Here is a 12,066-nt window from a genome sequence, read left to right on the forward strand (position 1 = left end):
TTCTCCCTTGTGTTATCAACCTGACATCTGTCATCTGCCCCTTTTTTCCATTTCATCTTACTCACTATCTCCTTTGTCATCCAGGGAGCTCTGGCTTTAGTTGCCCTACCTTTCTGCTTCGTGGGAATGTGTCTAGACTGTTCCCGAACCATCTCCTCCTTAAAGGCCGGCCACTGTTCAATTACAGTTTTGCCTGCCAATCTTTGATTCCAATTTGCCCGGGCCAGATCTGTTCTCATTCTATTGAAATTGGCCCTCCTCCAATTAAGTATTTTTACTTTAGAGTGGTCTGTGTCCTTTTCCATCGCTATTCTAAACCTTATGATACTATGATTGCTGCTCCCTAAATGCTCTCCCACTGACACTTGCTCCACTTGGCCCACCTCATTCCACAGTCCAGCAATGCCTTCTTCCTCGTTGGGCCAGAAATGCACTGGTTCAGAAAGTTATCCTGGACACATTTCAAAAATTCCTCCCCCTCTGTGCCCCTTATATTATTATTGTTATCCCAGTCTATAGTTGACGTCCCCAGTTATCACTACTCTATAGCTTTTGCGCCTCTCTGTAATTTCCCTGGAAATTTGTTCCTCTATCTCCTTCCCACCAGTTGGTGGCCAAAAGAATACACCCAGTACTGTAATGGCACCTCTTTTATTTCTTAACTCTAACCAAATAGAGGTTATAACTCACCTGGCAGGAAAGCTGCAACGGCTTCCCCAATCAGGCCAGAGTTAAAATTGACATCGGACCTCAATTCGCATATTTAAAGAAGGACCCCACCGGCTTTTTGCAGGTAGCTTAACTGCATGTGCAGAAGTGCCTGCAAAAAAAATCAGAAATGGTGGGATCTGGGTGGGACAACAGTGGGTAATTCACCCGATGAATTTTAACTGCTTACCTGCTTCGTTTCTGCCGGCTGGGTAGGATTAAAATCCACCCCACTGTTTTATAACAACACAGATGTTTCTGCCAGGCAAGACCACTTATTTACAGTGACTGAATAAGACAAATTCCATTTTTATTGAAGGGTCTCATGGGATTTTTGCTGGTGCTTTGGATTGAATTCTGTACATTACCCTGTGCAAATCATTAATCAGTGGCCCCTGTTCCTTTATTTACATATTTAATTTTTATCCCTTGCAAGTTTTAAATCTGAGAATGCATAACAAGCTTGTATGCAAGATCTACCAGTTGAAGTTAGATTTCAGTGGGCTGAAAATCCATGGGGTCAACATCCCGGCATTAGTGTCAGGATGTGACCACCAGTGACCTGATCCCGCCAGAGTGAGCAGGTTCAAGGGAGAGGTCAGCTTAGAATCATAGAAGTTTACAACATGGAAACAGGCCCTTCGGCCCAACATGTCCATGTCGCCCAGTTTATACCACTAAGCTAGTCCCAATTGCCTGCACTTGGCCCATATCCCTCTATACCCATCTTACCCATGTAACTGTCCAAATGCTTTTTAAAAGACAAAATTGTACCCGCCTCTACTACTGCCTCTGGCAGCTCGTTCCAGACACTCACCACCCTTTGAGTGAAAAAATTGCCCCTCTGGACCCTTTTGTATCTCTCCCCTCTCACCTTAAATCTATGCCCCCTTGTTATAGACTCCCCTACCTTTGGGAAAAGATTTTGACTATCTACCTTATCTATGCCCCTCATTATTTTATAGACTTCTATAAGATCACCCCTCAACCTCCTACTCTCCAGGGAAAAAAGTCCCAGTCCATCTAACCTCTCCCTATAATTCAAACCATCAAGTCCCGGCAGCATCCGAGTAAATCTTTTCTGCACTCTTTCTAGTTTAATAATATCCTTTCTATAATAGGGTGACCAGAACTGTACACAGTATTCCAAGTGTGGCCCAACTAATGTCTTGTACAACTTCAACAAGACATCCCAACTCCTGTATTCAATGTTCTGACCAATGAAACCAAGCAAGCTGAATGCCTTCTTCACCACCCTATCCACCTGTGACTCCACTTTCAAGGAGCTATGAACCTGTACTCCTAGATCTCTTTGTTCTATAACTCTCCCCAACGCCCTACCATTAACGGAGTAGGTCCTGGCCCGATTCGATCTCCCAAAATGCATCACCTCACATTTATCTAAATTAAACTCCATCTGCCATTCATCGGCCCACTGGCCCAATTTATCAAGATCCCGTTGCAATCCTAGATAACCTTCTTCACTGTCCACGATGCCACCAATCTTGGTGTCATCTGCAAACTTACTAACCATGCCTCCTAAATTCTCATCCAAATCATTAATATAAATAACAAATAACAGCGGACCCAGCACCGATCCCTGAGGCACACCGCTGGTCACAGGCCTCCAATTTGAAAAACAACCCTCTACACCCACCCTCTGTCTTCTGTCGTCAAGCCAATGTTGTATCCAATTGGCTACCTCACCTTGGATCCCGTGAGATTTAACCTTATGTAACAACCTACCATGCGGTACCTTGTCAAAGGCTTTGCTAAAGTCCATGTCGACCACGTCTACTGCACAGCCCTCATCTATCTTCTTGGTTACCCCTTCAAAAAACTCAATCAAATTCGTGAGACATGATTTTCCTCTCACAAAACCATGCTGACTGTTCCTAATCAGTCCCTGCCTCTCCAAATGCCCGTAGATCCTGTCTCTCAGAATACCCTCTAACAACTTACCCACTACAGATGTCAGGCTCACCGGTCTGTAGTTCCCAGGCTTTTCCCTGCCGCCCTTCTTAAACAAAGGCACAACATTTGCTACCCTCCAATCTTCAGGCACCTCACCTGTAGCGGTGGATGATTCAAATATCTCCGCTAGGGGACCCGCAATTTCCTCCCTAACCTCCCATAACGTCCTGGGATACATTTAATCAGGTCCTGGAGATTTATCTACCTTGATGCGCGTTAAGACTTCCAGCACCTCCCTCTCTGTAATATGTACACTCCTCAAGACATCACTATTTATTTCCCCAAGTTCCCTAACATCCATGCCTTTCTCAAACGTAAATACCGATGCGAAATATTCATTTAGGATCTCACCCATCTCTTGTGGTTCCGCACATAGATGACCTTGTTGATCCTTCAGAGGCCCTACTTTCTCCCTAGTTACTCTTTTGCCCTTTATGTATTTGTAGAAGCTCTTTGGATTCACCTTTGCCTTATCTGACAAAGCAATCTCATGTCCCCTTTTTGCCTTCCTGATTTCTCTCTTAACTCTACTCCGGCAATCTCTATACTCTTCAAGGGATCCACTTGATCCCAGCTGCCTATGCATGTCATATGCCTCCTTCTTCTTTCTGACTAGGGCCTCAATCTCCCGAGTCATCCAAGGTTCCCTACTTCTACCAGCCTTGCCCTTTACTTTATAAGGAATGTGCTTACCCTGAACCCTGGTTAACACATTTTTGAAAGCCTCCCACTTACCAGACGTCCCTTTGCCTGCCAACAGACTCTCCCAATCAACTTCTGAAAGTTCCTGTCTGATACCATCAAAATTGGCCTTTCCCCAATTTAGAATTTTAACTTTTGAGCCAGACCTATCCTTCTCCATAGCTATCTTAAAACTAATGGAATTATGATCACTGGTCCCAAAGTGATCCCTCACTAACACTTCTGTCACCTGCCCTTCCTTATTTCCCAAGAGGAGGTCAAGTTTTGCCCCCTCTCTAGTCGGGCCATCCACATACTGAATGAGAAATTCCTCCTGAATACACTCAACAAATTTCTCTCCATCCAAGCCCCTAATGTTATGGCTGTCCCAGTCAATGTTGGGAAAGTTAAAGTCCCCTACTATTACCACCCTATTTTTCTTGCAGCTGTCTGTAATCTCCTTACATATTTGCTCCTCAATTTCCCGTTGACTATTTGGGGGTCTGTAGTACAATCCTATCAATGTGATCTCTCCCTTCTTATTTTTCAGTTCTACCCATATCGACTCCGTGGGCGAACCCTCGGATATATCCTCTCTCACTACTGCCGTGATGTTCTCCCTAATCAAGAACGCAACTCCCCCTCCTCTCTTACCTCCTGCTCTATCTTTCCTATAGCATCTGTACCCTGGAATATTTAGCTGCCAGTCCTGCCACTCCCTTAGCCATGTTTCAGTAATAGCTATAACATCCCAGTCCCATGTACCCATCCATGCCCTGAGTTCATCTGCCTTGCCCATCAGACTTCTTGCATTGAAATAAATGCAGTTTAATCTAGACTTCCCTTGGTCTTTGCCGTGCTTTCTCAGACCATTTGTCCGGTCATGTTTTGTACACTCTCCCTTACTGCCTTTTGTTTCTGTCACCACTTTACTTCCCACTGACTTCCTGCATCGATTCCCATCCCCCTGCCACTTTAGTTTAAACCCTCCCCAACAGCACTAGCAAACACTCCCCCTAGGACATTGGTTCCAGTCCTGCCCAGATGCAGACCGTCCAATTTGTACTGGTCCCACCTCCCCCAGAACTGGTTCCAATGTCCCAGGAATTTGAATCCCTCCCTCTTGCACCATCTCTCAAGCCACGTATTCATCCTAGCTATCCTGTCATTCCTACTCTGACTAGCCCGTGGCACTGGTAGCAATCCTGAGATTACTACCTTTGAGGTCCTACTTTTTAGTTTAACTCCTAACTCCCTAAATTCAGCTTGTAGGACCTCATCCCGTTTTTTACCTATATCGTTGGTACCTATATGCACCACGACAACTGGCTGTTCACCCTCCCCCTCCAAAATGTTCTGCAGCCGCTCCGAGACACCCCTGACCCTTGCACCAGGAAGGCAACATACCATCCTGAAGTCTCGGTTGCGTCCGCAGAAACGCCTGTCTATTCCCCTTACAATCGAGTCCCCTATCACTATAGCTCTGCCACTCTTTTTCCTGCCCTCCTGTGCAGCAGAGCCAGCCATGGTGCCATGAACCTGGCAGCTGCCACCTTCCCCTGGTGAGCCATCTCCCACAACAGTATCCAAAACGGTATACCTGTTTGAGAGGGGGATGGCCACAGGGGACCCCTGCACTACCTGCCTGCACCTCTTACTCTTCCTGGTGGTCACCCATTCACTTCCTGCCTGTACTGCCTTTACCTGCGGTGTGACCAACTCGCTAAACGTGCTATCCACGAGTTTCTCTGCATCGCGGATGCTCCACAGTGAGTCCACCCGCAGCTCCAGCTCCGAGATACGATCGGTCAGTAGCTGCAGGTGGACACACTTCCTGCACACATGGTCAGCAGGGACACTGGTAGTGTCCATTACTTCCCACATCTTGCAGGAGGGGCATATCACGGGTACGAGGTCTGCTGGCATGATTTGCCTTAGCTTAGTTACCCCTTTTAAATTACGTTGAAATTTGAAAATGTTAACTATACCAGGGACCTAGGTTCACTAAAAAAAAGCTACCTGCTATAAAAGCTGCTTAGTTTCCCAGCTCTTAGTTTAAACCAATGCCCTAATTTAGAGAAGAAAAAAAACAGTAATACTCACCACCCAATCACTTACCTGCTGTCCTGTGACGTCACTCCTTGGTTTTCTGTTGTTGTTTTTGATCCGATCAGGTCCGCCGCCGCTCTTTTATCCCCGCTCTCGGTCTCTCTCCTCTGCTCCCGATCAGGTCCGCCGCCGCTCTTTTATCCCCGCTCTCGGTCTCTCTCCTCTGCTCCCGATCAGGTCCGCCGCCGCTCTTTTATCCCCGCTCTCGGTCTCTCTTCTCTGCTCCCGATCAGGTCCGCCGCCGCTCTTTTATCCCCGCTCTCGGTCTCTCTCCTCTGCTCCCGATCAGGTCCGCCGCCGCTCTTTTATCCCCGCTCTCGGTCTCTCTCCTCTGCTCCCGATCAGGTCCGCCGCCGCTCTTTTATCCCCGCTCTCGGTCTCTCTCCTCTGCTCCCGATCAGGTCCGCCGCCGCTCTTTTATCCCCGCTCTCGGTCTCTCTCCTCTGCTCCCGATCAGGTCCGCCGCCGCTCTTTTTATCCCCGCTTTCGGTCTCTCTCCTCTGCTCCCGATCAGGTCCGCCGCCGCTCTTTTATCCCCGCTCTCGGTCTCTCTCCTCTGCTCCCGATCAGGTCCGCCGCCGCTCTTTTATCCCCGCTCTCGGTCTCTCTCCTCTGCTCCCGATCAGGTCCGCCGCCGCTCTTTTATCCCCGCTCTCGGTCTCTCTCCTCTGCTCCCGATCAGGTCCGCCGCCGCTCTTTTATCCCCGCTCTCGGTCTCTCTCCTCTGCTCCCGATCAGGTCCGCCGCCGCTCTTTTATCCCCGCTCTCGGTCTCTCTCCTCTGCTCCCGATCAGGTCCGCCGCCGCTCTTTTATCCCCGCTCTCGGTCTCTCTCCTCTGCTCCCGATCAGGTCCGCCGCCGCTCTTTTATCCCCGCTCTCGGTCTCTCTCCTCTGCTCCCGATCAGGTCCGCCGCCGCTCTTTTATCCCCGCTCTCGGTCTCCCTCCTCTGCTCCCGATCAGGTCCGCCGCCGCTCTTTTATCCCCGCTCTCGGTCTCTCTCCTCTGCTTATTTAACTATTGCTGAAAGCTGCTCATACCACTAGGGGTGCATCTTGGGTGCCCGCTTGATTGGGGAGGCTGGCTACTCCAGAGTGGTGCTGGCCCTTCTCCCAAAATTAGGGTTCTGATGCTTCAGCCATAGAATCATAGAAAGGTTACAGCACGGAAGGAGGCCATTTGGCCCATCGAGTCCGTGCCGGCTCTATGCAAGAGCAATAGAGCTGGTCCCACTCCCCCGCCCTATCCCCGTAGCCCTGCAAGTTTTTTCCTTTCAAATACTTTTTCAGTTCCCTTTTGAAGGCCATGATTGGATCTGCCTCCACCACCCCCTTTATAAGGGTAACATTAAAAAAAAATCAAAATATTCTTCAAGATCTTCGTGTCCAGGCCAAGAACCAAATGGGTTTCTGCTGGCTGATAGGCATGTAGACCTCTTCTTGCGGCCTTCCAGCCCACCAGTAGATTCTCCAGCCATGTCTCCTCTGACACAACTAACCTTGTTTGAAGTGGATGGAGGTTCCTCCCAAAAAATGCGCCCCCTCCTCCCCCCCGACCCCAGTAAGTGCCAACGGAGGCCAAGAGCTGGCGTATACGGGCTCTAACCTACTTGCAGGCCTTTCTGATGTACCTCAGCCAGGCTCATCCATTCGCAGTGCTTATCTTGAATCCCTCAGTTTTGAGTTCAATTACTAGCTTTTTGTGTGGAACTTTGTCAAAAGCCTTTTTGGAAGTCGAGGTACACCACGTCATAAGGCTTACCACAGTCCACTTGGGTGGTCACTTCCTCGAAGAAACCGAAGAGATTGGTCAGGTAGGATCTTCCCCTTCTGAATACCTGCTGACTGCTATTGCCTAGGTTATTGTTGTATGGGTGATCTTCAAGTTTACTCCTGATAATCAATTCCATTATTTTACATGGAATGGAAGTAAGACTAATGGATGTGTAATTGTCTGTGTCAGTTTTGTCACCCTTTGTCAATATGGACACCGCGTTGGACTGTTCCAATCTTTTGGTATCTCCCCAGTATCCAATGACTCCCTCATAAAGATTGTCAGTGCTTCCCAAAAATCAAATCAACAACTGGGGAAACATTGCACTGCATGTAAACAGAAATGCTTTTAAATAATGCAATATGCTGCAATTAAAAATTGTGAAACTTATAAAAATATAAATTACTGATGAAACCAGGGATTATACAATAAGCAGAGCGCAATGATGCAGAGTAAACCCACAGCAATTTTTTTAGCACTACAAAAAGAATCAGAAAATAAAGCATCTCCAGAAAAAAAAACAGATAAAGATTTGACACCCCATGACAAAGACAAGCCATTAACAGATAGATTTATGGGGTTGATTCCCGAACAGGCGCTTCTCACTGGGAGCATTCAGTCAAGGAATCAGCCTCATATCTACACCTCACAATCAACAAATTGACTTGAATTTGGCAGGTATTCAATAAGAAACATAAAAATCAGATCTGGCATTTCAAACAATGGAGATAAAAAGAAAAAGGTTGACAATGTTGGAAATTGAAATATATACAGAAAATGCTGGAAATACCCAGAAGGGGCACTAGCATTTGAAAAGGGAAATGATAGGTTAACATTTCAGGTAAAGACAGTTCATCGATACTGTTCTGACATAGAGGGATAAATTTTACAAGACTCCACCGGTGGTGAGACCATGTTAGAAAACAACTCCTGAGATGTGCAGCCAATTTGTAGTATGCACAGTTTTGCAAGGTGTGATTTATGGATGACCCAGGAGCCCTCCACCCTATCATGCACCTCTCGCTTTTGTTATTTTTCTGCCCACCCCCTTTTCCTGGCTCTGCACTTGCTTAAAAGCTGTTCATCTCGAACATCTTCCAGTTCTGATGAAAGGTCATCGACCTGAAACGTTAACTCTATTTCTCTCTCCATAGATGCTGCCTGACCTGCTGAGTGCTTTCAGCACTTTTGGTTTCATTTCAGATTTCCAGCATCCGCAGTGCTTTGTTTTTATTATTAGGTGTCCTTGTACCAGATCCCACGGCAAAGCATCTGCCTCTCTGTTGAACCAGATCCTGAGGAGACAGTTCCTCGTGACCATTGCTAGTTAAATGTGTTAGAGCCGTAGAAATGGTTAATGGCATTATGGCAGGCACAGCCAATTAGGCAACTCTGGTTCTCGATCACCCTTTCATGTAGTATCACTGACAAATCACAAATTGTGATTGCAGCGTTTCCAAGGCTGCATCAAATATTAGTTAGTATGACACTTAAGTCATAGTGATGCCATCGGATCTGCTGTCCCCGCCTCCTTTGGGAAGAGAATTATCTACCGTTATCTTGTCATCTGTTAAAGTAAGGTATGTTCACCTCTATCTGCTGTTATTGGTGTTTAGTATCCAGAAGTGTACACAAAGTAAATGACCTGTCTGGAATCCCTCTGGAGGTTCCTCTTTTCTTCCAAAAACAGCAAATAGGGGTGTTTCCATTCAGAAACCCATTGGTGCCAGCAATAGTGCTGAGGAAAATAAATTACATTCGGCACAAAAACTCATAATATCCTGAATGGCAACAGAATAAAAACAGTTAAGAAAAAACTCATAATATCCCGAATGGCAACAGAATAAAAAGTTAAGAATTGGCTAAAATATACTTAACTAAATCTTAGCCATGACCTCCAGGATACTCATCACTGTCTCCTAACTAAATGGGTATTCATTATGTTGCATGTCCTGCACAGCAGAATGGCGGGAAATGGCATGCAGAATTGACATGCCTGCAAATTAATATTTGAATGAAGCTCCTGCCTCAAACAGCTGCTAGAAAATTTGTTAGGATGTAAACTCAACACACTTCTGACAGGGCAGGGAGGGGGGAGGGTCCATTTTCCATACAAGCCATCAGAATACTGCCCAAAAAATAGGCAATATTCATCAGAAATCTGGGCTTGCAGTTCCTTATCTTTGAGCATTTATATAAAAACATAACTGTGTTCTCAACTACTGCTGTTCCCAGTCCATGTGTTGATTGCGGTACAGGGTGGCCAAGGACCTGCTTCCAGAACTTAACTCTCAGCAGTATGAACCGGACACTAGGGGAGATGCAAGAGCAGGCCATGGATGGCTGTTCCTGTGATTTTTCTATCCTAACCTGGCCCCTCCAGTAGCCTAGTTTAGTTCAAGAACTTAGGAGGGATTTATACCTCCACGTTGGATGTTTCATGATCTAGCCTTGACTCTAGGAATGACCAGTGGGAAAGTTATTTGGATTCCCACAAAACAATAAAAAGCATCAAATTTCCATGTATAGTCACAAAAGTATGAAGAAGGCAAAAGTTTAAATAATTAGTTTAAAAAGAATTAACATTTTTCACAAGTACTTAAGGATAAGATCACTATAGAGTTTTGATCTGAAATATTCCTTTCAGCTAAGGACCAATAGTAGACAATTAGTACAAAATGACAATGAAATTTTTACCATTAATGCCATGATTGGTAATGTTCTCTTTAGAATAGCCTTATATACCAAATAGGTTAAGAATGTGAGCTATCACACTTTGTAAGTTCAATAACTATAAACCTACTGAATAAATGATTAAAATCTTCCATATGAAACTAAATATGTGGTGTAAGCTGAGATTGCTCAGCTCTTATTTCCTTTACTTTTTTTTTTAAAAAGATGATTTTATTTCCCTCTTTTTCATTTCAAATAGAATATGTTTCCTTTTTTTACAGTCTAATTCAAGCCCAACTAGGATGTATTCCAATTCAAGAATTTGCATTAACTCAAGACTCAGCCAAGATATTTAAGTGTGGTGTGAGAGTCACCAAATGTAAGCAAAAATAAAATATTACTTTTAGCACCATGTAGTGTTTGGTCCTCTTTCCTAATTGCTGAGTTACTAGAGATTAAACACAAAATTTTGAATTTTACACTACCAGTAAGCATAAATATTCATCAGTCGTACTGGCATTATATAATTGATTATGAATATGTACAAGTTAGTGAGTGGTGCAATCACAAAATTGCCTTTTAAAAAGCAATATTTTAAAATAGGTATTTTTCTCCACTGAGTAGATTATTTCCTTGTTATAAGCTATTGAAAAGTATAAATGGAAATTAGATATTGAAATTGAAACTAGGTCCATGTTAGTTTTGCTGCATCCTTAATTCTCAAATTAGTGGTTGAAGGAATTTTAGGGATATTGCAAGAGAATGAAGCATTCACTTTGTCTCCTAATTCAATATTTTGTATAAATGTTTAATCAATAGGTCTTTCTGAATTGCTTATGCAACAAGAAAAAAAGAACTTTTCAGCATTGTTGAATGCACTGATTCTAGCTAAATGTTTTAGGGCCAAACTTTGGGAGAACTCTACATATGTCTCCAGACAACTTGAAAAGATTGGTAAGTGTATACCAGTACTTGATATGTTATTAGGAATGTTATACAGTATATATTTCATTAATTAATTAAAATTACTAGTCGTTCCTTTTTCATCCTCCTCCTTTTCTGAAGGAATTGACTCCTTAGCTACTTTGGTGAGTATCACAGAGTGTCATGGGCAGTCTCCGATACTTCACCAAAGTAACCATTCTTTATTTGTGAAATAAATACTGAGTGTCCTATTCAGCTACAGGATGCATCACAGTCAAGCCCAATCTTGTCCTCACCCGACATCCACATCGGCACACTTCTATCATGTGCCACTGGATGGCGATCAAGAGCAGGAACCCCAAGCCAATATTGTCCTCCCTAAACTCGGAGCGTTGAAACTAATTGTAGCTTTCATATCACTGCCCCAGGTGAGATCAGCTATCTGAGCAGGTACTTGGGATTGAACCTAGTACTGTTTAGGTCATCATGGACTGCCCTTGCATGTCCCCTTTTGCACTGTTCATACTGCTAAGAGTGAAGTTCTGAAAGCAGGTCATTGGCCACCCTGTACCTCAATCGACAAATGGACTAGAACAGCAGTCATTGAGACCACAAAGTTGTACTTTTACATAAATACTCAGAGTGTAAGCCCAGATTTCTGATGAATATTGCCTATTTTTTGGGCAGTATTCTGGTGGTTTGTACGGAAAATGGGTGGGTCCCCCCACCCCCTGCCCTGTCAGAAGTGTGTTGAGTTTACACCCCAACAAATTTTCCAGCAGCTGTTTGAGGCAGGAGCTTCATTCAAGTATTAATTTGCAGGCATGTCAGTTCTGCATGCCATTTCCCGCTGTGCAGGATATGAAATCTGTTGGGAAGCCTGAGCTCCTCAGGCACAGTTATTTGATACGTAATGAATGAAGAAATTAAAGGACTGACTTTAACTTTCGGTGATGGCTGGTAACAGATCGATTGACTGTTACACACCCCGCCTGATTTTCCTCTCCATTCACTTAATGGAGAGGAAAATCAAACGGGGGTTTAATGGTCACCAATCCACTACCGTCCGTTTCCCATCACTGCCAAAGGTTAAAACCAGCTCTTAAATTTCAAATTTCTAGGTGCCTCCATAAAAGCAAACTTTTTGGAGTTGATAGTGGTTTCCACAATGGCTCAAATAGTGTCAACGAGTGGCTGATTTATAATGAAGCTCAACACAGCTCAA

At 44.7% G+C, this 12,066-nt stretch overlaps 1 protein-coding gene across 1 annotated transcript in view; it reads left to right on the forward strand.

Moving 5' to 3' along the window:
* hfm1 (helicase for meiosis 1) overlaps positions 1-12,066 on the forward strand; it is a 91,943-nt gene that overhangs the window by 49,870 nt on the left and 30,007 nt on the right. Inside the window, exons 21-22 of the mRNA XM_067989575.1 lie at positions 10,199-10,296; positions 10,737-10,871. Of these exons, the coding sequence (XP_067845676.1) occupies positions 10,199-10,296; positions 10,737-10,871 (233 nt within the window). The remainder of the gene's footprint in view (positions 1-10,198; positions 10,297-10,736; positions 10,872-12,066) is intronic.

Source organism: Heptranchias perlo, chromosome 9 (assembly GCF_035084215.1).
Source record: "Heptranchias perlo isolate sHepPer1 chromosome 9, sHepPer1.hap1, whole genome shotgun sequence".
Taxonomy (NCBI): domain Eukaryota; kingdom Metazoa; phylum Chordata; class Chondrichthyes; order Hexanchiformes; family Hexanchidae; genus Heptranchias; species Heptranchias perlo.